The 23,886-nt window shown below is 33.5% G+C and overlaps 2 protein-coding genes across 3 annotated transcripts in view; one reads left to right on the top strand and one right to left on the bottom strand.

Annotated features, from left to right (window-relative positions):
* Nucleotides 1-23,886, top strand: part of srrm3 (serine/arginine repetitive matrix 3) — a 109,340-nt gene that overhangs the window by 1,243 nt on the left and 84,211 nt on the right. The gene's annotated exons all lie outside the window — the stretch shown is intronic.
* LOC125266301 (gamma-crystallin M2-like) lies at nucleotides 19,376-20,409 on the bottom strand. The gene is made up of 3 exons (XM_048186829.1): nucleotides 20,322-20,409; nucleotides 19,978-20,220; nucleotides 19,376-19,684 (listed from the first exon to the last, which is right to left on the bottom strand). The coding sequence occupies exons 1-3, from the start codon at nucleotides 20,331-20,333 to the stop codon at nucleotides 19,412-19,414; spliced, it is 528 nt and encodes a 175-aa protein (XP_048042786.1). The 5' UTR covers nucleotides 20,334-20,409; the 3' UTR covers nucleotides 19,376-19,411.

The following is a 23,886-nucleotide window of genomic DNA, read 5'->3' as shown; positions in this document are numbered from 1 at the left end:
AGATGCTTAATCTTTCATATATGATTTCTGGAATTGGATTTGATGGGTTTGGATCATGAAATATTGTTGCATGGATTCAGTGGTGGATAAAGTACTCGAAAGCCATATTTGAGTAAAAGTATAGATATCTTACCATAATTACATGCAACTAACCCTAAACCAAACCAAAACCTAATTCTAAACCTATAGTAAGTACATGTAGTTATTTAATATTACTCAGTACTTAAATGTATAATTACAGTGTAACAAAGACACCTTAAAACAAAGTGTAACCAAACGTACTTAAGTATTGAAAGTAAAAGTACAAGTAAATGTAAAATATAAAAGGAGCAAAAAAAAAAATATTAAAAATTGTTCTATACACAGATTGAGCAGCAAGATTATGTTCAGTTTTAACTCTTTCTTACATTTTGTTTTCTTTGAATTAAAAAAAAGGCAAAATATTTATTGTAATTTTTAAATATAAAAAATACTAATATATTAATTATGCATTGATCGTTCATGTTAATTCATAGTGCATTATAACTAATGTAAGAGACAACTTTAAAATGTTAAAATGTAAATGTTGAAATTAAAAATGAACAATACTTTTATTAACCTTATTTAATGTTACAAATGGACTCTTATTGTAAAGTGTTACCATTTCATATAAATCCAAACAATCAGGCTTAAAAATTACCATCTTTACACACAAAGGCATAGCCTAAGTCTATTATATGTATACTTTCACACATTATTTGCCTCTATTTTAGAAAACTTGATGATTATCTAATCACAATATGTGTTACAGTGCCGATTAAAAAAAAGAACTGAAATTGAATACTTTTCTGATTTATGTTTCTGTCGCTGCATGATGAGGATACAGATTAAATATGCAACAGCGAACAAATGGATATAAACTAATGCAAATGAATGGTAACAATCGTGACATTAAACAGTTGGTGTTTTTGTCACATTGTTTTAACTGCTTTAGGTACTACTACTGTATATCTCAGCCTCGACGGCAAACATATTGCTGTTCTCCACTAATGCAGCATCTACTCTACAAACTAATTATTTTATAATGATATGAAAACATGTACTGTAGTGTTGTTGTCCGATACCGTTTTGTTGTCTAAGTTTTAAATCCGTTTTTGAAGTGTCCAGCTCTGTGCAGCGTGCAGCCTCATCATCACGTGTCAAAACAAACTCTACGAGCATCAGTGATAGTTTTTATTTTGCCTCTAGAGGTCGCTCTTGTACTGTATAATGACGGCGCACTCTTCTCAGCCGCTCCAGCAACGGACCCAACCCGGAAAATGAAATCAACCGCGCACTTGTTTCCACATGCTTGCTTGCAGTCTGTGTTCTTCTGACTTTATTTTGTAGTAAGTAACGAAAATGCTTTGGGGAAATGTATGGGAGTTAAAGTGTATATTTTGTTTAGGAAATGTAGTGGAGTGAAAGTAAAAGTTGACAGAAATATAAAAACTCAAGTAAAGTACAGATTCTCCCAAAAAATACTCAAATACAGTAACGAAGTATTATTACATTGTTACATTACACCACTGCATAGATTAAAAAGTGTTGGTTTTGGTTTGTCAGATCATGTTATTTTCTGGTTTAAACACTATTTAAGTGGAAGAACTCGATGTGTACAGGCTGAAGGTAAACTGTTGGAGGTTGTTAAAGTTGTTCCCCAAGGATCTGTGTTGGGACCCCTTTTATTTACTATCTACATAAATTGTCTTGATTGTGATATTCAGGATGCAACGGATGCTGATAGTAATTCCAGTAAAATGTGGCTGGTGCTTCCTTGTGCAAAAGTCATCAGCGTTTTGAGTGGTTGTTACATCATTGCTAGAGTGTTCTGATTGGTTGACAGGTGGTTCGGTAACACTTTATTTTGATGGTTTTGCTAACTATAAGTATCTTTGCACATGTCAACTAACTCTCATTAGAGTATCAGTAGACTGTCTGCTTAATATCTGCTAACTTTATTTTGATGCTCCCGATATGCGTATCTTTTCAACTACAACCCTAACAACTAACCCTAACCCAGTGGTTCCCAAACTGGGGTGTGTGAGGTGACAGAAGGGTTACACAAACAAAATGCTGAGTTTTGTTGTTCATTTAACTCTACCTCGCCTTAAAATAACATTAAAACCAATTATGGATTTCTAACAGGCAAAATACTGCCTCTAGTGTAAACACAGGAAAATGGGTAGCACTTTATTTTATACATTCTGGGATAAAAAAAACCAACCATGTTGGGTTGAAAATGGACAAACTTGGGTTGTTTTGACCCAGCAGTTGGGTTAAATATTTGCACAACCTGCTGGTAGTTTTATTTAACTCAACTATTGTTTAAAAATGACTGTATTGCTTAAAATGAACCCAAAGTATGTTGGAAATTAACATTTATTAATATATTTAGTTAATGAACATTTATTAATAAGTTTAATAAATACTAATTAAACAATAAACATATATTAAATTGCTTATTAATAAATGTTTACCTTTTGGTTATTATTTTTGCCTCTAGTAATTATGTGTCTGATTTTTAATTTCCAACATATTTCGGGTTCATTTTAAGCCAGACATACAGTCATTTTTAAACAATATTTGAGTTTAATCAAACTATCCAGCACATTGGACAAACATTTAACCCAACCGCTGGGTTTGTTCATATTTAACCCAACTTGGGTTGTTTTTAACCCAGCATTTTTTTAAAGTGTAAAAATCAGACACATAATTACTAGAAGCAACAATAATAATCAAAAGGTGAACATTTATTAATAAGCAATTTAATACATGTTCATTATTCAATTAGTATTTATTAAACTTATTAATAAATGTTTAATTTATTAAACATTAATAAATGTTAAAATCCAACCTATTTTGGTTTCATTTTAAGCAAGCAATACAGTAATTTTTAAACAATAGTTGAGTTAAATAAAACTACCCAGAATGTTAGGCAAACATTTAACCCAACTGCTGGGTTTGTCCATTTTTAACTCAACTTGGGTTGTTTTTATCCCAGCATTTTTCTAGTTAGTCTAGGGACTAACCCTGAACCTACCTCTAAGCCTAACTTTAACCCATTTACAGTAGTCAACGTTTGAAGTGGATCAAAAAAGTTAATCAAAGTTGCCCTAAGAAGAAGGTTTTAGGACGAATTTGATAAAAGGTTCTGATCCACATCAAATATTGACTACTATAGTTACCTCATATTACCCAGTACTTTCTTAGGTAAAAACACTGTAATAAAATAAAGTGCAATGTAAAAGTTCAAATGCATGACATCCAGTCAAGCAGTGTGCATCTTATAGTCTACATTACTGCCGTTCAATGTATGTTTGTAAAAGTGGGGATTTAAAACTTACTGGCATGAAGAAGACACAAACTGTTCATAGAGATCAATTTAAGACTCAAACTCTCTTCGATACAGAAACATACTCTGTGTGAGCTCCTGTTTTTAATACGAGCAAGAATGCAATTTTCCCAAACATCCACACGATTGCAAATGTGACATTTTCTGAAACCGTTCAACAAATAAAAAGGCAATATTAAGAGACGTACATTTTAAACACAGTATTATAAGCTTGCGCTATTTTGCAACAAAATAATAATTTCAATGAAGGCCACTGCAGAACAATTGTGTGTATCCAAGCAAGACACAGCGATGTTTCATTAGTGAACGAATCTGAGAGAGTCAATGATTCAATGACCCTGAATAAATGAATGACTCAATGACTCGTTCATTAAGACAGTGACTTTTAGTTAAATATTTAAAAGTGTCACTTTGTTTTTACCATTATTTCATATTTCCCTTTTGAACATCATCTCCAAACATTTTTGCCACTGCAACTGCATTCATGCCTCTTCTGAGCAGCATTAAATACATCATGATGCAGTGCAGAGATGGCTTTTGTTGATACTGAATTCATATTGATTTAGTTTAATTGCTTTATTTATTATAGAATTTTAAGAATTTGGCATAAAACATGACATGCATTTAATAGGGTTAGAAAAACGTTGCCTTTATAAAGGTAAAAAATGCACCTGAAAATCTGTTTAAGGGGGCAAATATTGTCCCTTATTGCAGTCTATAATGATTTTATTTTAGGCAGGATTACAGAAGTTATGAGCTGAAGTTGAGTAATAGTAATAGTGATGATTAACTTAAGAATGATCAAAATCTCTACACTGCCATTAAATTCATCCTAGTCCATTTGTTTGTCATGAAAAAGAGTCCGTGTCTGTGTTAAATGTCAAACATCTTGTGCTTCGTAGGAATTTTTGGAAACGAGCCAAGAGCAGAGAGCTTTCTGATTGGCTGTGAATGTCCTGATTGACAGCATTATTTGACTGACTCAACTGTATTTAGCAAAATCGCAATTGAATCACAATCCATTGCTGATCGTCATAGATCAGAAGTGTTTGGCAGATGGGTTTCTCTTTTGTAAATGATGGGCATGAGATTGAAACAGTCTGCTTGCACCCCTAGAGGTCACGTGATCTCATTAATATTCATAGGTATTCATGTTTGGAACTCAAATATCAACATATTGACAGCTTCTGAAATGCAAACACTTTAATGCGTACATAGAATATATCTTGTTTATGAATTGCATGGATTGCAACAAAGGATTAATACACATTATAGCCTTTAAAGCTTATTCATAAAATAAACATTTACATTTAGAAGCTGATATTGTACACTTCACTGTTTAGATCATGCTAGAAGATAATCACTCTGCAAGCAAAAAACATCCTTTTCCATTGATGGTCTTTTATTCATATTAATTGCTAATATTTCATTATATTATGTTATCATATAGGTTTCACCATTTCTCTTAAAAATTGTCTCTTAAAAGCATTTTGCATTAGGATGAATTTAAAAAAGTGCACAATTTATGTATGAAGACCAGCAAGAAAAAAGTGAGGTAGTGTGTTACATGTAAATCCAGGTGTCAGTAAGTCGAGTCTCACCACATTCTTTTCTCCCTGCCTCCATTTTCTCAAATCTGTCTCCTCTTGCCATCCTGATTCTCTCATCCGTCATTCCACTGAAGGGCACACACATCCTCAGGGGGCTAGTTAACATACGTGTGTGTGTGTGTGTGTTTTCCAGCATATGTCTGTCCTCTAACCGCACACTGGAGTGTGTTTAATACTAAGTGGGAATGTTGACTCTCAGCAGGCTTCTGTCTCTTTTTTCTGTCTATTCCTGTCAATTTATTTTTAGAATTTCTCAGCAGTGCTGGCCCGAAAAAACATCATTACAGAGAACGGCAGTAGAATTAGCAGAAATGCATGTAGACCTTTTACTATTTCTATCAGGTAGAAAGTGAGAAATTAATTCACGGACAAAACTCAAAAAGGCTAAACATATAGGTGTGCTTGTGAACATCTTGTTAAAAGGTGACCTATTATTCCCCTTTCACAAGATGTAATATAAGTCTCTGGTGTCTCCAGAATGTGTCTGTGAAGTTTCAGCTCAAAATCCCCCATAGATAATTTATTATAGCTTGTTAAATTTGCCCCTATTTGGGTGTGAGTAATAACACACCGTTTTTGTGTGTGTCCCTTTAAATGCAAATGAGCTGCTGCTCCCCGCCCGCTTTCCAGAAGAGGGCGGAGCTTTAACAGCTCAATAACAATAAACGTTTCTGAATGGTTAGTGGATAAATTGATGTAGTTGCTGTGGAGTTGATTCAACTCATCCACTAGCATGTGCCGTCATGTTCATCTTTTGTGCAAATCCAGCGTTGAATTGATTTTGAAGCCCAAAAAAGCACCTCCATCCATCATAACAGTAATCCATACAGCTTCAGGGGGTTAATAAAGGCCTTCTGAAGTGAAGTGATGCATTTTTGTAAGAAAAATATCCATATTTATAACTTTATAAACCACAATCACTGTCTTTCATATGTGAGTTGATTTCTACTATTCACTCCCATTATAAAGAGCCAGAATATTTTTTAATATAACTCTGATTGTGTAAATTATAGGATAATTTTCATTTTTGGGTGAACTAACCCTTTAAACCTTCTTAAGTGACTTTGTAAACACAACTTATTTCCAGATGGTCTGATTAAAAACCTGAGAATATTATGCATTTTAAAAATGCACACAAACTACACACACAACACAAATTCTGTCTGCTTGAGCACAAACACACGCACACGTGCACTGCATGCATCACGGTAATAATGTGGTGCTGAGGGGTGAAGGATTTGGATTAGTTGTTTGTCTTTGACCCGCAGCTGTACAGTCTGAAAGCTTGCATTGCAGTTGCAAAGTTACTTATTCATGGGTTTCATGTGACGTCACACAGTGGTGCGATCGCCATTTGTAGGATGGAATTGCAACATGCCGTATATCTGCTGTGCTGTGGGCTGATCACGAAGAAATGGTTTAGCATTTCATCCACAAACCCTGAGCGTCCTTAGTAATTGATTACCACATTGCCACCAGTCCCGTATCAAATCAATGCAAGACGCGATTTGTCCTGTATTTTACGTAGGCGCACACACATGAATAAACAAACAAGCATTTTGCAGTGAGGATAATACTAATAGCAATAATACTGAAATAAATTTTACAAGAAGCTCACATTTGCACGGGACTGCAATTTAGCGTCTTTGTTTCCATAGCAACAGAGTCTCGAGAACATGCACTGTAAATCTGCATGTTTTTTAGGGTTGAATGGGGAAAAAGTTATCACTTGGGTCTTTCAGTAACTTATGTTGAATGCAAGGCAAAATGCACCATTAAAGCAGCATGTGGTGGAAGACATGACATGCTTATAAAATTTGGATAATCTATTAATATAATATTCCATACACTATCCAAGCTGGATAGACAGATAATCGTTATATTTTTAGACAGATTAATTACTGTTATTGATTTATCAGTCATATTATTCATATACATACATAATAAATAATCCTGTCATATACAATTTATGTTCTTCGGAAATAAATAAAATAATCAAATGTAAATAATAATATAAAATGCATTCTGTTGCAATTTCACATACTTGATCTCATGTGTTTTTATGGTTTATTGTTGAGATGTCGATATTGTTGAGAGTCGTGAATGGGTGTCCCTTATTTTAGCGTGTGACATCTTTCCGATCACCAAGGAGAAGCTACGTGTAGGTCCTAAAGACCTAAAGATGGCGCTGTAGCAAAAAAGTCACGTGCCTGAAACCCATGGATAGTTAAAGTGGACCATCGAAATAAAGTGTAAACAAGCATTAATCTTAGTTAATGCTAATTTCAGCATTTCTTAACCTGTTAGCCGGTGGGCCCACAGCCATTACATATTTAAAACAGTAATATTCTATACTAAACCTAAACTAATCTTGACAAACTATATATCATTTGAAAGCTTAGAATCTCTAGTTTACATATTTGGTGACTGATTTACAAAATAAATTACAGAGGAGCAGTAATTTATCAATTTGCAACAAGCATATTTTCATACTCATAAGGCATGTTCAGACCTTTATTTTGAATTAGCGATGAACATGAAAAATCATTAAAGATTGGTTGAAACATGTTTGTTTTCATGCCAAGAGTTCAAAAGATAACATCCATTCAATTTTTTGAGAAAAAAAAGGTCTGAAAATGTTTTTAATAGAAAAAAAAAAATACATTTATGATTGTGGTGGCGATCTTTAACCCACATACATGTTGTTTTTATGTTTATTAGAGGCTGAATTCATATCAAATTCTGCCAAACTTCACATACTACTTCTATATAGGATGTCTACTTCATAAATTGTATGAAAATGATGGAAATATATGGTTCAGATCACTCAAACCATATGGAAATGGAGGTGCTTTTATATGGTCAGTAATGGAGCTTGGGTGTCATCTAGTGAAAAAGTGTGGTATTGCGCCCAAACAAAATCTTACTGAAAGCTCATTTTTTGAGATATCAACCTAAAATTTAACTTGGTAACTTGTTCAGATTTTTGATAACTTTTTTTCTGTTTCACTTACATAAGTTATTTCACTTCTACAATAATCTGCCAAATTTCCTCTTTAAAACAAGACCAGCCTTATGATGAATTACAACCATTTAAGTTTGGATAGTGCATTTTCTTGTCTAAAAAAAAGTGGGGGTGACAGTTAATAGGTTAATACAATATTAAAAAAACAAAAGTTGCATATGTTAATATTATTTAATGGACCTGAGCTGACATGAACAGTTGGATTTTTATTAACTAATGTTAACAAAGACTAATAAATACTATAACAAATATAATGCCTTAACTAACATTAATTAATGGGACCTTATTGTAAAGTGTTACCAAAACTAGAGTGACTTAATGTCATGTCTCTGATTTGTAGATTTAACCAACTGAATATTACATGATGCTCATTTCTCAGCGGAAATGCAATCATACGTTGAAGAAAACGAGTGAGTGTGTGTTCAGAGTGTTGAATCTCTCGGTGGAGACGTTGTTAATTATGCATTAAATTCACACTGAAGTATAAAAGCTTTTAATATTTGCAGAAGACAGATAAAGTTTGGAGTTTGACTCTGAGTTAAAGGAATAGTTCACCCAAAAATGAAATTCAAAATGAAACTCATCAATTACTCTGCCTCATGTGCTTCCAAACCATATGACTTTGGCAGAATTTGCCCTGTTTTTCATAATGGTAGCTTTAAAAAGATTAATAGCACAATGAATGCACCATAAAAGCATCATAAAATTAGCTCATATGACTCATATGCATTTTATTCTAAATCTTCTGAAGTCATACAATACTTTCATTATTCATTCTAAGTCATTATTCACTGAGGTGCTTGATATCGCTGACGTGTATTACAGTGGATGGAGAAGGAAATAATCATTTCAATTTCTCTTATATGACTTCATAAATCTTGGAATATAGTGTATAAATGGAAATGAGCATTCTTCTCTTGTGCTCCACAGAAAAAATAAAGTCACACGGGTTTGGAAGGACATGAGGGTGAGGAAATGATGACAGATTTTCCTTTAAGCGGGAGTCTGTGTTCATCTCAGTCGTGCCGTCGGCTGCTCAGAGAATTCTAGGTATTCTCATATCTTCACTCATCTGAGTTCAAAGAACCTATCAGACAGAATGTGCAAAATCCAGTTTAAATCAGAATATAAATGGAATCATTTGAGGCACATCAAAGACAAAGTTCATTTTTAAAACAGCATCATGTGTTCTGATCTGAGAGCTTTGGGTTTGACATCATGAAATGTTTATTCACTTTCATTTATTTCTTCTGATGTGGAACTCAAAAGAAGACAATTTGAGTGTGTTTTTTCCCCTATTTGGGTGTGAGCAAAAACACACTGTTTTTGTGTGCGTCCCTTTAAATGCAAATGAGCTCTGCTTTCCAGAAGAGGGCGGAGCTTTAACAGCTCGACAACAACAAAGCTGGAGAATCTCACGCAGCCAAAATGAGGATCTTTTTCTTGCAGCTGTCTGTAATCTCTCAGACTGGTTTTGTGAATCACTTCAGTCGATTGATTCGTCGCCGTTAGTCTGTGTTTTCGTTGATTGCTCTGCGTTTCTCAAAAGCATCGTATTCCTAAGTAGATCATAGATCCATTGCCACCAACAGTTTGTACGATCAGCTTCGCTCACGATGCTTTTGAGAAACGCAGCCCTGGTCTGTCCTGATGTAGAGAGCAGATGAAAGAGCATTATTGAAGGGATGAGGGAAGATGAAATAAAAAAACCCAAGTGAAGATGGAGGCCGTCTGTTTGAAGCTTTGCTGCTCATGCGTTTGTCCACAGAGACAGCAGAGGACGTTTGGAGCACATCTCATCCTCTTTCTTCTCTTTCCCTCGCTGACCTTTCTATCCTCTGACTTCACAGTTGCTTTAATGACTCAAAATAGACTCTATTTACATTCTTAATGCATGTTCCTGTTCTTGTGCATGATTCATCAGAGCCAAAAATATCATATTCCGTCAAATAAAGGTTCCTTATTAGCATTGATGGTTCCATAAAGAACTTTTATCATCCATGGAACCTATTCTTTTCACAAAAGGTTCTTTATACATCCTAAAAAATGCTGGGTTAAAAACAACCCAAGTTGGGTTGAAAATGGACAAACCCAGCGATTGGGTTAAATGTTTGCCTAACCTGCTAGGCAGTTTTATTTAACTCAACTTTTGTTTAAAAATGACTATATGGCTGGCTTAAAATGAACCCAAAATGTGTTGGAAATTAAAAATCAGACACAGAATTACTAGAGGCAACAATAATAATCAAAAGGTGAACATTTATTAATAAGCAGTTTAATAAATGTATATTTTTTAATTATTTATTAAACTTATTACCTATTTTGGGTTCGTTTTAAGCGAGCAAAAACAATAATTTTTAAATAATAGTTGAGTTAAATAAAACTCACAGCAGGTTGGATCAGACATTTAACCCAACCGCTGAGTTTGTCCATTTTTAACCCAGCTTTTTTAGAGTGTAGTGGGAAAAGGTTCTTTAGAATGTTCTTCACATTAAGAAAAAAAAAGGTTCTTTTATGAAGGTTCTTTTTGAGGACACAAAAAAATCTATTGTGAAACCCTCATTTTGGAAGCTTTATTTTAAGAGTCACGGATGTGATGCGGCCTTTATCAAATCTTTTAAATAGTGGCTTTTGATAGCAGACTTTATCTTGGCATATCTGAGCTCAGTGAGATTACTGGGGTCTTTTTGCCAGTAAAATTCAATTTGCTTTCTTTTAATATGTAGGAGAAACAGCTGAGATATTAAAGCGATTGCATTTGTGATTTTTACATTCTGTGTGTGTGTGTGCAGAGATCTGTACATCTGCACTCTCTTCCTCTGAATAATAGAGAAGCGTGTCTGTCTCAGGAGACACATGCACATGTGCACACACACACACACACACAAACACACACAGACACAGATCAGGTGGTCTGAAGTGAATCAGGTTTCAAGGTACAATAAGAGCCATCGCACCCCTCAAACATCACACCAGCTAAGATATCTCTGTGTCGTCCGCTTTCAATACATGTTAAATAGGATTTGTACTGTTGATTATCGTAATTAATTTCACTTGTCCCCCAAAAATCTGGGATACAGTGAGACATTTACACAAGTGCAGCCACGAGACATAAACAGATATGCCAGTTAACAAGATTTTATGGTGACAAAAAAACCCCCCCAAAAACCTTAACCTTTTTACTGTGCATCCAATTTTATAACTTTGTCACCAGGACAACACAAAACCTCAAAATTACTGTAAAAATCATGATTTAACAAGCTTTACAGCTCAAATAATACACGAGTTTCAAAGCAGAATGTACAGAAAGTGCTTTTATAAAATGATAAGCTTTAAATCCTCAGAAAATTTGAGACACTTTCATTGTCAGTGCCTCACCATAACCTTATTTATTTACTTATTTATTTTAAAAATGAGCAAGTTAAAAAAAATAAAAAAAATAAATTGTGGTAATCCACATTATGCCACCAATAATTGCTGTCAATTGAGAATTTTGACTGACAGCTCAAGACAGCTCCCTTCTCCCTCTGGAAATATTTCTGCTTTTTTCATAAGACACAGACACACACACACACACAATTCAACAGAAACCATCTGCAATGTAACGAGCGTCACCGTATACATCTGTCCTGCTTCTAATTAGATGCTCTGATCACATGACCTGCTCATTATCTCTGACAATAAAAGAACGGTGGCATTTATAATTTATTCTGATGCTGAATAGCTATAGAAGACAATAAAATTCACAAACATGCCTTGAGCAGCACAGACAGACGGACAGACAAAGAAATAGAAACTCACACAGCACTTTCTCCTACACATTTTGTGGCAATGTCTGTTTGCATTGAGGTGAAATAGTCAATCTTGTCTGTTTTCAGTAAGTCTGCCCACTTGGATTTTTATCTTTGGTACAACTAGCTCTCTTATTTCTATTTAAACTTTGCATTAATAGTATCCATCACTTTTTGTGTTTATTGTAAACAAAATGCTATTCGTTGCTATTTATACTCAGCATGTACCTTTTATACTCTTATTTCAAACAGTGCATTGCTTCTGCTTACACTGCATATCTATCACTAATTTCTCGAATTGTAAACAAAATGCTATTTGTTGCTATTTATACTCAGTGCAAGCAGTTTTTACCTTTTTATAGGGTCTAATTTATAGCATTTACAGCCTCAGTGATGCAGCACAGTCCCATCTCACGTGCAGAAACAGGAAATGACATATTTTGAAGGTCATCATGTGTGCGCTGTCAGGCGGCATTACTCACATTCCATGATTGAAGTCAATGACGCCGTTCAGAGAAATCCAAGTGCCCTTCATAGAGTGGATCTTAGAATTAATTCTCTTTGAAAAATGACAAATGAAAGGACAAAAGATTTGCTTCGTTTTTACCAGAATCCTGATGTGTAGAACAAATGACCAACAGAAATGTCTTTCGCGTGGCGCTTTCTGAGTGTGACGCGCTGCAGATGAAGGCACTTACTCAAACAAACTCAAACTTTTGATGCAAGATTTCAGGTTAAAGTCTGGCATATACTGTATGTCACTGCATGTCATCAACTCCACCTGACAGCATGCAAAGTGAATTTTTTAATAGCCATCCTAGGGGATTCATGCAATCGTCACCTAATGAAGCCAAGATATTGAGGATGCTGCCTTGACTTTTTTTCAAGGATGGTGAGGTAATGAACAGCAGAAAGTGCATCATTTTCAAAATGCTTTGACATCGCCCTCTTATATTTACCCAAACACAGTTTTATCAAATACATTGAGTAATCATTCACAGACCAGGGAGAAAGTAAATAACCCCTTGGATTTAGTAACTTGTACACTAACGAACAAAAGTGTGGAATAATTATGTTTTTTTTGGTTTTTTTAATGTTTAAAAGAAGTCTATTCTGCTCACCAAAGGCTGCATTTATTTGAACCAAAATACAGTAAATATATAGTATCAAAGTTTCCACAAAAAATATGAAGCAGAAAAAAGCAATGTGAACACTAATGTGTGAAAAAAATGTGTACACTACCATACAAAAGTTTTTTTTTTATTTTTTTACTTGTGACAGTAAAAACACTTATAATGTTACTAAAATTGAGTTTTTTTGAACTTCTATTTATCCAAGGGTCTTAAAAAATACATGTATACATGTTTCCACAAAAAAAATATGAAGCGGCACAACTGTTTTCAACATTAATGATGATAATAAATGTTTCTTGAGCAGCAAATCATCATATTAGAATGATTTCTGAAGGATCATGTGACACTGAAGACTGGAGTAATGATGCTGAAAATTCAGCTTTGATCACAGAAATAAATTACATTTTAATGTATATTAAGATAGAAAACGGTTCTTTTAAATACTAATAATATTTCACATTTTTTTCAGTTTTTACTGTACTTTTGATCAAATAAATGCAGCCTTGGAGAGCAGAAGAGACTTCTTAAAAAAACATTTAAACATTATCTTAATTATTCCACGTTTTTGAAGCTTCTTTATATGCGAAACTTCCACCAAACATTTTCTTTGGTAGCTTATAAGACTTTTGACCTAGTTTGGACCATCCAAATCTTTCTGTTTATCAATATTTCTGTTTTGTAATGACCTCTTTATGTTATACCACAGCATCTCCGTTGGCTAGTAGTACATAATTGCATAATTGCTTACTTTTTTCCAGCCTGTAAATGATCACTCAATGTCTTTAGAAACACAACTGTTTATGTGTTACTTTAAACAGATTAGGTTTGTCTATAATTGTAAATCAGACAACATTATTGACATCATGATGGGAGACTAGTCACATGAATCCATTTGGACTATAGTGAGTTTATGCAGAGGTTTTTCTTTTTTATTAGCAGAAATGTTTCAAAGATGCACAGTCTATGTGAGTGTTTTATCGTGTCGACGGCGTTAAGGGTTGTTTAAAACAGTGAGAATGGAGCTGGATTCAGAGATGTGTTTGTCTAATGTCTCGAGGTGTGTTTAAAGTTGAACTTGGCTGCTTTAAAGTACTTCACATACTATTTGATTTCATTACAGTATCATCGTCTTACATCTCCTCTTTCTCAGTTCTTTTATTTCCTGAAAGTGCCGAGAAGAAACAACTCTGAAGGTCAAGCGCCGCCCGCCGCGGGACTGTAATATCAGGTGTTCTTCTCCCTCCTGTATTGTTGGGCAGAAGCAGCAGGAAGTCGGTGCGGTGCGGTGTGCGATTGTGTGTAAGGTAGCAGTCATCACTCATATTACTTATATGCTGTTTGCAGACACAGAAAACCACTTGAGAACAGCCATTATACCACAGCGCTGCTGTTTTCCACCGCTGCTGGAGCGCTGAGTGAGTTTAGGGACTGGCTGGAAGGTTTTCAGTGCACTTTATCTTTACAGATCCAGTGAAATGGCTTAAAATGCACAATTACCTTTGATGTGTTGATGTATTTCCTATGCAAGGAAGTTTGAGCGTGTCCTTTAAAAAATAATAATAGTTTTTCATCTAAGACTCATCACCGTCAATATTTTTGATCCTTGTAAATATTAAAATGAAGCAGGTATACACTGCTATTCAAAAGTGTCGGTTTTTAATATTTATGAAATAAGTCTCTTCTGCTCACCAAGGCTGCATTTATTTGATCAAAAATACAGTAAAAATGTGAAATATTATTACAATGTAAAATAACTGTTTCCTATGTGAATATATGTTAATCTGTAATTTATTCCTGTGATCAAAGCTGAATTTTCAGCATCATTACTCCAGTCTTCAGTGTCACATGATCCTTCAGAAATCATTCTAATATGATGATTTGCTGCTCAAGAAACATTTCTGATTATTATCAATGTTGAAAACAGTTGTGCCGCTTCATATTTTTTTTGTGGAAACATGTATACATGTATTTTTTTAGGACCCTTTGACGAATAGAAGTTCAAAAAAAACAAATTTTAGTAACATAAGTGTTTTTACTGTCACTTTTATGGAAGAGGATTAGGGCCAAGCAATAATAAAAAAAATAAAACATCTCAAGATTAAAGTCGTTAAATTTCGAGAAAAAACTTGTTAAATTTCAAGAAAAAAGTTGAAATAAAATGTTGAGAATAAACTTGTTAAATTACGAGAAAAAAGAGTCGTTGAATTTCGAGAAAAAAGTCGAGATAAAATGTTTAGAATAAAGTCATTAAATTACGAGAAAAAAGTCATTAAATTATGAGAACAAATTCGTTAAATTATGAGAAAAAAGTCGTTAAATTTCGAGAAAAAAGTCGAGATAAAATGTTGAGAATAAAGTCATTAAATTTCGAGAAAAAGTCGAGATAAAATGTTGAGAATAAAGTCATTAAATTACAAGAAAAAAGTCGTTAGATTATGAGAACAAATTCGTTAAATTATGAGAAAAAAAGTCATTAAATTTCGAGAAAAAGTCGAGATAAAATGTTTAGAATAAAGTCATTAAATTACGAGAAAAAAGTCGTTAGATTATGAGAACAAATTTGTTAAATTATGAGAAAAAAAGTCGTTAAATTTCGAGAAAAAAGTCGAGATAAAATGTTGAGAATAAAGTAATTACATTTCGAGAAAAAGTCGAGATAAAATGTTGAGAATAAAGACATTAAATTACGAGAAAAAAGTCGTTAGATTATGAGAACAAATTCGTTAAATTATGAGAAAAAAGGTCGTTAAATTTCGAGGAAAAAGGCAAGATAAAATGTTGAGAATAAAGTCACTAAATTACGAGAAAAAAGTCGTTAGATTATGAGAACAAATTCGTTAAATTATGAGAAAAAAAGTCGTTAAATTTTGAGAAAAAAGTCGAGATAAAATGTTGAGAATAGTCATGAAATTACGAGAAAAAAGTCGTTAAATTTTGAGAACAAATTCGTTAAATTACGAGAAAAAAAGTCGTTAAATTTCGAGAAAAAAGTCGAGATAAAATGTTGAGAATAAAGTCATTAAATTACAAGAAAAAAGTTAGATTATGAGAACAAATTTGTTAAATTATAATTATAATGATAATCTAACAACTTTTTTCTCTTAATTTAACGAATTTGTTCTCATAATTTAATGACTTTTTTCTCGTAATTTAATGACTTTATTCTCAACATTTTATCTTGACATTTTCTCGAAATTTAACGACTTTTTTCTCATAATTTAACGAATTTGTTCTCAACTTTTTATCTCGACCTTTTTCTCGAAATTTAACAACTTTAATCTCGAGATGGTTTTATTTTTTTATTATTGCTTGGCTCTAATCCTCTTCCGTACACTTTTGATTATTTTAATGCGTCCTTGCTGAAATTTTTTTTGTATTTCTTTAAAAAAAAAAAGCCTTTTGAATGGCATTGTACACATTTTAGACAGTTAATTTGATCAACTTTTAAGAATAAACTGGGATATATCGGTTTCCTTAAAGCTAACAGACATGAATCTACAGTCAAACCAAACTTTATTCAGACATTTTTTATATTTTTGATATATTTTTACTAGTGGGTTCAGGACACTATAGTTCATTTATGTTAGTGAGGATAGCAAAATAAAGTAAACTGTGACATATTAAACCCAAAAATTCTTCATACAGTGGAATACCAGTAAAATGAATAACTTTGAGGTTCATTTGAAGGAGCTTCGAACTGGGACAACTTTAGTTTCTCCTGACGCATCCGGCCTTCGAATGCACCCTTCAAAGGATGCAGCCTCTGAATTGGGACACAGCTGTTGTGTATGTTAAAAGGGTAGCGTGCAGCTTTAAGCTTCTTCCCAATAAATCTTTTGTGTTGTAGAAGGTAGAGGCAGTCGAGCAGGAGATGTGTAGGTTGTGATGACATGATTATCCCAGAGGAACCTGCTAGAATACTGACTGTGTGATGATCATCCATCCATGTAGAGAGACAGAAAGAGAGGTCAACAGCTGGCGGAAATGGACGCAGAGAGTGAATTTTGTGTCCATATGCCCGAGGCGGAGAGAAGGGCTGTCTGACCTTTTCCAGCAAATGGAGATGACTTCACGTGAGCTACAGGCGGTACAGGAACATGCCCGAGGCTGCTGTATATCATAACCTCGCTCTCTCACAGCCTCTGATATCTGTCATAATCACAGCTGACGCGCAGAACGCATGCATGCGTGATTATTCATACACGCTCCGTCATGTCTAACCACATGTGTGCTGTGGGAGTGTTAAATCATTTGTACATGACAGATGATGTGTGTGTTGTTGTCTCTTAAAGAACAAACCAGAGAAGCAGGTGATCAGTGTTGAAGATTTCAATGCTTTTTCCAGGGTTTGAATGATAATCTTTATTTATTTGTTTGCTGTAAAATACGTTTTTAAAATGCAAGAAGAAAAGTATGTATAAAAATGTATAACAGCAATATTTACCTACAGTACGTACACTACCGATATTGACGCCATTATTTACATTTCCACCGAAGCAAAGACTGGATTTTGACCGAAGCACATGCAGCGTTTGCCTGTAATGGTAAGGGGCCTGGTGTGACAACATATTCCGGACAGCGAATCACAATACACAGGGCCAGCTAACCAATCTCAGTCCATTGTGTATTTCTGAGGGAGGGGCTTCATAGAACCAGGAACTCAACAGAGCGTTTTAGGATAAGGGAAACAGTGATGTAGAATAAAGGTACACTCAAAAAAAAAAAAATCTTTGAACGAACATAAAAAAATCATGGAAAGGATTTCCACATGATTAAGTTGCTTTATTTCAGCATTATGCAATTCTGTTATTCCAATTTAATGTACTTACGTTGGGTCAACTTAAGTTGAATCAACCTTAATAAATGATTTACTATGGTTGGGCACAGCTTAATTGAGTAGTGTCAGCCCAACTAATTTGCAATGTTTTGGAAAATAAATAAAAAGCAATAAATAAATAAATAAAAAATAAATTGTTTTCATATACATTGATTTTTACAATTCTTCTTGTTTAATTTTGTGATTTATATAACTTTTGTGATGTTCTGTGTTAGAACTCTAGATGTGATACTGGATTCATCCTAAATTGCCTTAACCAAAAACATTGTAAAGCCTAAATTGATCATAAGTCCATTGGTGGCAATGGCTTTTACAATCAACATAGGCTTACAATGCTTTTGGGAAATGCAACCCAGAGCACTACCATAGTGATTATTTTCTTATTAAAGTAATTTGAAAGTTTGTTAGCAGGTCCTCAACCCAAGCACAAGTGCAACAATTCACCATAATGGTAACCCCAAAACTATTAATTAACAGAAACTTTTAAATACCAACATAATAGAACAGTAAACATTAGAAAGTCTTTCCATTTTCTCATCTTCCTAAAAACTGCTTAAAATAACACTTTATTTCAACATTTACATTCCTAGTTCAGCCCCTTTGCAAAGCATGATGGGAAGTGAAAATCCTGTTTGATTGAGTCCTGGTTGGGTTTACTTGATTGAAACATGTTATTCCAATATGAAAACATCGTTAAGTCAAAAAGTAATCGTTTCAAGTCAATTTAACATGAATCAATCACATTTAAACCAGAAACCTGAATCAAAATAAATTGTTTAAATAAACTGAACAGCATCAAAAAATCTTTGTTTTTGAGTGTAAAATACATGAAAAACACATTTTTTTTTTTTTTTTTTTTTTTTATACGAAGCATTAAGACTGTTAAACTGCGCCCCATAAACACAATCAAGCCTACAAAAAAAACAAAAAAAAAAACAATAATGTTTTTTAAAATAAACTAATTAGGCAAGACAAGTTTATTTATATAGCACATTTCATACACAATGGTAATTCCGTGCCCTAAATCACTACAGTAAACATATAAAAAATATTTATATTAAGAGCTGTCTGGTTTCAATTGGCAGGAAATTTCAGACTTGCATAATTAGTCCTTATATGCTTCTGTTCATTAAACAAAGAAAAAGAAAAGGAGGTCTGGCTATGGCAGTAGATATGGTACTTGCTCAGATTATATTTTTTCAAATATATGTCTTGTGGACTTTATTTATTAATATAGGTGACTCTTGTTGTAGCTAACTGCATCACTTATATGGAAATCACATATGGACATTTAAGGAGTATTATATTTCTGATAAATTGTAATAAAACATAAGCATTTGTATTTCACCGGCTATGAGGAACAAGCTATTTTAATGCAATATATGTTTCACAATTATGAACAGGGTTTCATGTTTGACTGGACCTTGTCATTTGAGAGCCTGCATCCCTCATATTTACAGTACATACAGTAGGTTATATTGCTATCTTGCTATACTATAACAGAATTCAGTCATTTACTTTACAGTTCTGTATAATTTATGAGGTGTTATTTGTGGGATACTAATGCAAATATTATTGACATCAATGATTTTCAAGACAGAATGTGTAGTGGTGTAGAGAAAATATTTTATTAATATAAACCCTAGTACCAGGAATCCATGATACGCCTCATGCTCATGAATCTCATGCCACCCATATTGCTGAAGCTCCTGTACTCTCCAGGCCTGAAGTACCACATCCTGCCTCTGTAGTGGGGCTGCTCATACATGAGCCAGTGGCCGTCCATCACATGGCAAGAGTGGCAGTGAGACATGCGGTAACGGTCCATGATGTTGTCACAGTCATCCATCATCTCGTACATCTGACCCATGAAGTTATCCCTCTCGTAGATCCTCATCCTGTAGGATCCCCTGTACTGTAGTGGAAGAGCAGTCCATTATTTTCAAGTTTAGCAGGTAGAAAAAAACATCTGATGTAAACAACTAACAAGAACTGTGTAGTTCTGCCTTATAAATCACTATTCTGAAAGGATTGTTTTTTGCTTTGATAGATTTTAGCATCTTCCTCTATGTCCTACAAATTTAGATCAGGTTTCTGCTTTATGATTCTAGATAAATGTAAATTAAATATTTAATTAAGAAATGTTCTAAATGAAAGGATGTGCCTTTGGGTGTATATATTACAAAACAATACATTCATGGAGCTCACCATGGGGATCATACGGCAGGACCTGATGCAGTTGTTCATTCCAAACATAGACATGTAATCTGCGTATTCCCCCTTCCTGAAGAAATACCCATTTCCCATGTAGTTGGGATGATCATACATCATCCAGCATCCACTCTCCACTCTGCAAGAGTGACAGCGGCTCATGTAGGAGGAAAAGTCACCAGAGTCACCCATACACTCATAAGAGCGACCCTGGAAGTTCCTGTCCTCGTAGAAGGTGACCTGAAAGTTCAAAAGTTTAAGTTTCAGTGGTTTTATTTTTCCCCCCACTTTAATTTTCACTTGAATTCAACTTTGAAAATGTTAGCAGGATTGAAGTTTACCTTGCCCATCATGGTTGCGCTGGCTGATCCTCAGTAGTTCCACAAAGGAGAAGCTGAAGCTGATTCTGCTTGTTGACTGACTGCTGTCACCTGTGCTTTTATACAAGACCAAGGCAAAAGACTGCACGGCCTCTATTGTTAGTCAATTCCTGACTGTGCAAGTTGGCATAGAGGCTGCTGTGTAAGCGTAGTATCTGTTCTAGATCTTAGTACTTAGTACTTTGTTCTGATTTTCTTCTGAAGTTAATATTTGTTCAAATTAAAGGCTAGAGGCTCACAATTGTGGATACATTGAGAATTATTATTTTAATTAATTAATAGAATAGAGATAGTAAAAATCTATGAAACAAAAACAAAACATTAACCCTCTGGGGTCGGAGGATTTTTGGGGCCTTGGAGAAGTTTTGACATGCCCTGACATTTGTGCTTTTTTCAGTTGTTCATAAACATATAAATGACAAAAGTGTCATTACACTGTATTCAGCACAAACTAGGCTACAATAATATGTGAGGAACATGTATGTACATGTTTGTGTTTTTGAAGGAATAACTTTTATGCGTGGTTATGGAAAAAACAAAAAACTTAAGTCGCTGAAATAAGTCCAAAAAAAAAAAAAAATATATATATATATATATATAAATATATATATATATTATATATTATATATATATATATACAGTACAGTCCAAAAGTTTGGAACCACTAAGATTTTTAATGTTTTTAAAAGAAGTTTCGTCTGCTCACCAAGGCTACATTTATTTAATTAAAAATACAGTAAAAAACAGTAATATTGTGAAATATTATTACAATTTAAAATAACTGTGTACTATTTAAATAAATTTGACAAAGTAATTTATTCCTGTGATCAAAGCTGCATTTTCAGCATCATTACTCCAGTCTTCAGTGTCACATGATCCTTCAGAAATCATTCTAATATGCTGATTTGCTGCTCAAGAAACATTTATGATTATTTTCAATGTTGAAAACAGTTGTGTACTTTTTTGTTCAGGATTCCTTGATGAATAGAAAGTTCAAAAGAACAGCATTTATCTGAAATACAAAGCTTCTGTAGCATTACACACTACCGTTCAAAAGTTTGGGGTCAGTAAGAATTTTTATTTTTATTTTTTTGAAAAGAAATTAAAGAAATGAATACTTTTATTCAGCAAGGATGCATTAAATCAATCAAAAGTGGCAGTAAAGACATTTATAATGTTACAAAAGATTAGATTTCAGATAAACACTGTTCTTTTGAACTTTCTATTCATTAAATAATCCTGAAAAAAAATATTGTACACAAATATTTTGTACAATTGTACACATTAAATGTTTCTTGAGCAGCAGATCAGCATATTAGAATGATTTCTGAAGGATCATGTGACACTGAAGACTGGAGTAATGATGCTGAAAATTCAGCTTTGCATCACAGGAATAAATTACTTTGTCAAATATATTCAAATAGAAAACAGTTATTTTAAATTGTAATAATATTTCCCAATATTACTGTTTTTACTGTATTTTTAATTAAATAAATGTAGCCTTGGTGAGCAGACGAAACTTCTTTTAAAAACATAAAAAATCTTAGTGGTTCCAAACTTTTGGACTGTACTGTATATATATATATATATATATATATATATATCTGTGTTCACAAGACCTTTGGGTATTGGAGGTTGTAGACTAGAGTTTTCGCTTCAAAATGATGTAAAAATTATCCTGCCTACTCGTTCATATAAAACAATAGAGAGATTTAAATTTTTTTTGTTCCCAGAAACACAGTATGCGTGGAGGTGATTCACACCTGAGAAGACAAAAGATGTGCATAATGACCTCTAAATTTCAGTCAGGTGGGCTGTGAAAAAACCCTCTGTGATCATGCTGATAACAGGATTAATATACACTCTTGACAAAAAAAACATGATTTTTGTGATCTCATGCATGCACGTATTATTGCACATCATGTGAAGAAAATTTTGTATAGGCCTATGTTAAATTACAGTACCAGTCAAAAGATTGGACGCATTACAAATGTTTTTGGTAACACTTTACAATAACGTTCAATTATGTCACTGATGAACAAATGATGAACGAATCATTTACAAAACATGATTATATGTTAATAAATGATTAATAAGTGATATGTTAACATTTTATGAATGTTTTATTAATTCAGTTATAGGTCATTTATAAATTATTAGATAATGTTGAACAAATCATTTACAAAACATGAATATACATTCATAAATGATTAATAAGTGATATACTAACATTTTATTAATGTTTTATTAATTCGGTTATAAGTCATTTATAATTTATTAGTTAATGATCAGCGATTAGTAAACGAGTGTTTGTAAATAAGTAAATGATCATTAGTAAATGATCAGTATATGATTTATTAATGAAGTTGTAAGTTGGTCAGTGTTCAAAAGCACAAACATGCAGGTATGCTAAAGCACTATTTTTAGGAAGAGTAATTTATTTGTTTTGAAGTGGATAAACATTTATAAATGCCTTACAGTCACACACTACAAAGTGTTCAACACCTGTTATAGATGATGTGTAAATGCATGAATATATCATTTACAAAGCTTTCTGCATCCCCTATTCTAAAGTGTAAACTATTCATCACTTGTAAATGTGTTATATATCATTTGCAGATCTTCCTGTTACATGATCCATCTCATTCCATCACTTTACCCAAGCCTAAACTTCACATTATTTAAAAAAAAAAAAAAATCAACACTCTGCCACCTTTTAACCAGCACTTAATCATTTAATTTTTATTTAGTTTTTCATGGAACAGCTCCTCACCATAACATGAAAATGCACCATAAACTGATAATAAACGTAGTCCATTATTTCATGCATTTTATTTAAAGTGTTCAGAAGTCGTACGATACCACCTTGAGAGGAAAAGATTCTTATAATGTATATTGATTTAATTACGTTAATAATCGTACCAATCCACCGTTTCATAACTTTCAAAATTGGCGCTTCTAACATTGTGACACAGGTTTGCGGCAGTGACGTCAAACCTCGCTCCTTATTGGCTGTCACATTTGATTTGCGACTACCATAGAGTGTTTGCGACATGCCGAATTTGAGTTGCTGTGTTAGATTCAGCGCAACGCTTAAGGATGGAAATGCAGATCAGAGGAATGTTTGCAGTGATTAAACACTTTAATTTCATTCTGTAACTCACACAAATTATGTTTTGCTGTCATTACGCTGGTAATGTAGCACACACGTCATTTTGTCTGTTCTGTATACTGCTTTTTGTAATGTTTTAAATAAATTATTGTGACTAGCGTACATTTATCTGCCTGTTACACTACGTATATTGTCAAAGTGGTTATGCTTAAGGTTATAGGGTGGAGTAGGGAGCTTAAAATTATTCTTTTTATACAACGGTTTACAAATGATATATAACACATTTACAAGTGATGAATAGTATACACTTTAGAATAGGGAATGCAGAAAGCTTTGTAAATTATTTGTTCATGCATTTACACATCATCTATAACAGGCGTTGAACACTTTGTAGTGTGTACTGCAGTGTAAGTG

The sequence above is a fragment of the Megalobrama amblycephala genome, linkage group LG4 (genome assembly GCF_018812025.1).
Source record: "Megalobrama amblycephala isolate DHTTF-2021 linkage group LG4, ASM1881202v1, whole genome shotgun sequence".
In the NCBI taxonomy this organism is placed as follows: Eukaryota; Metazoa; Chordata; class Actinopteri; order Cypriniformes; family Xenocyprididae; genus Megalobrama; species Megalobrama amblycephala.
Note: the sequence above shows the minus strand (reverse complement) of the source record. Positions and strands in the feature narration are given on the sequence as shown.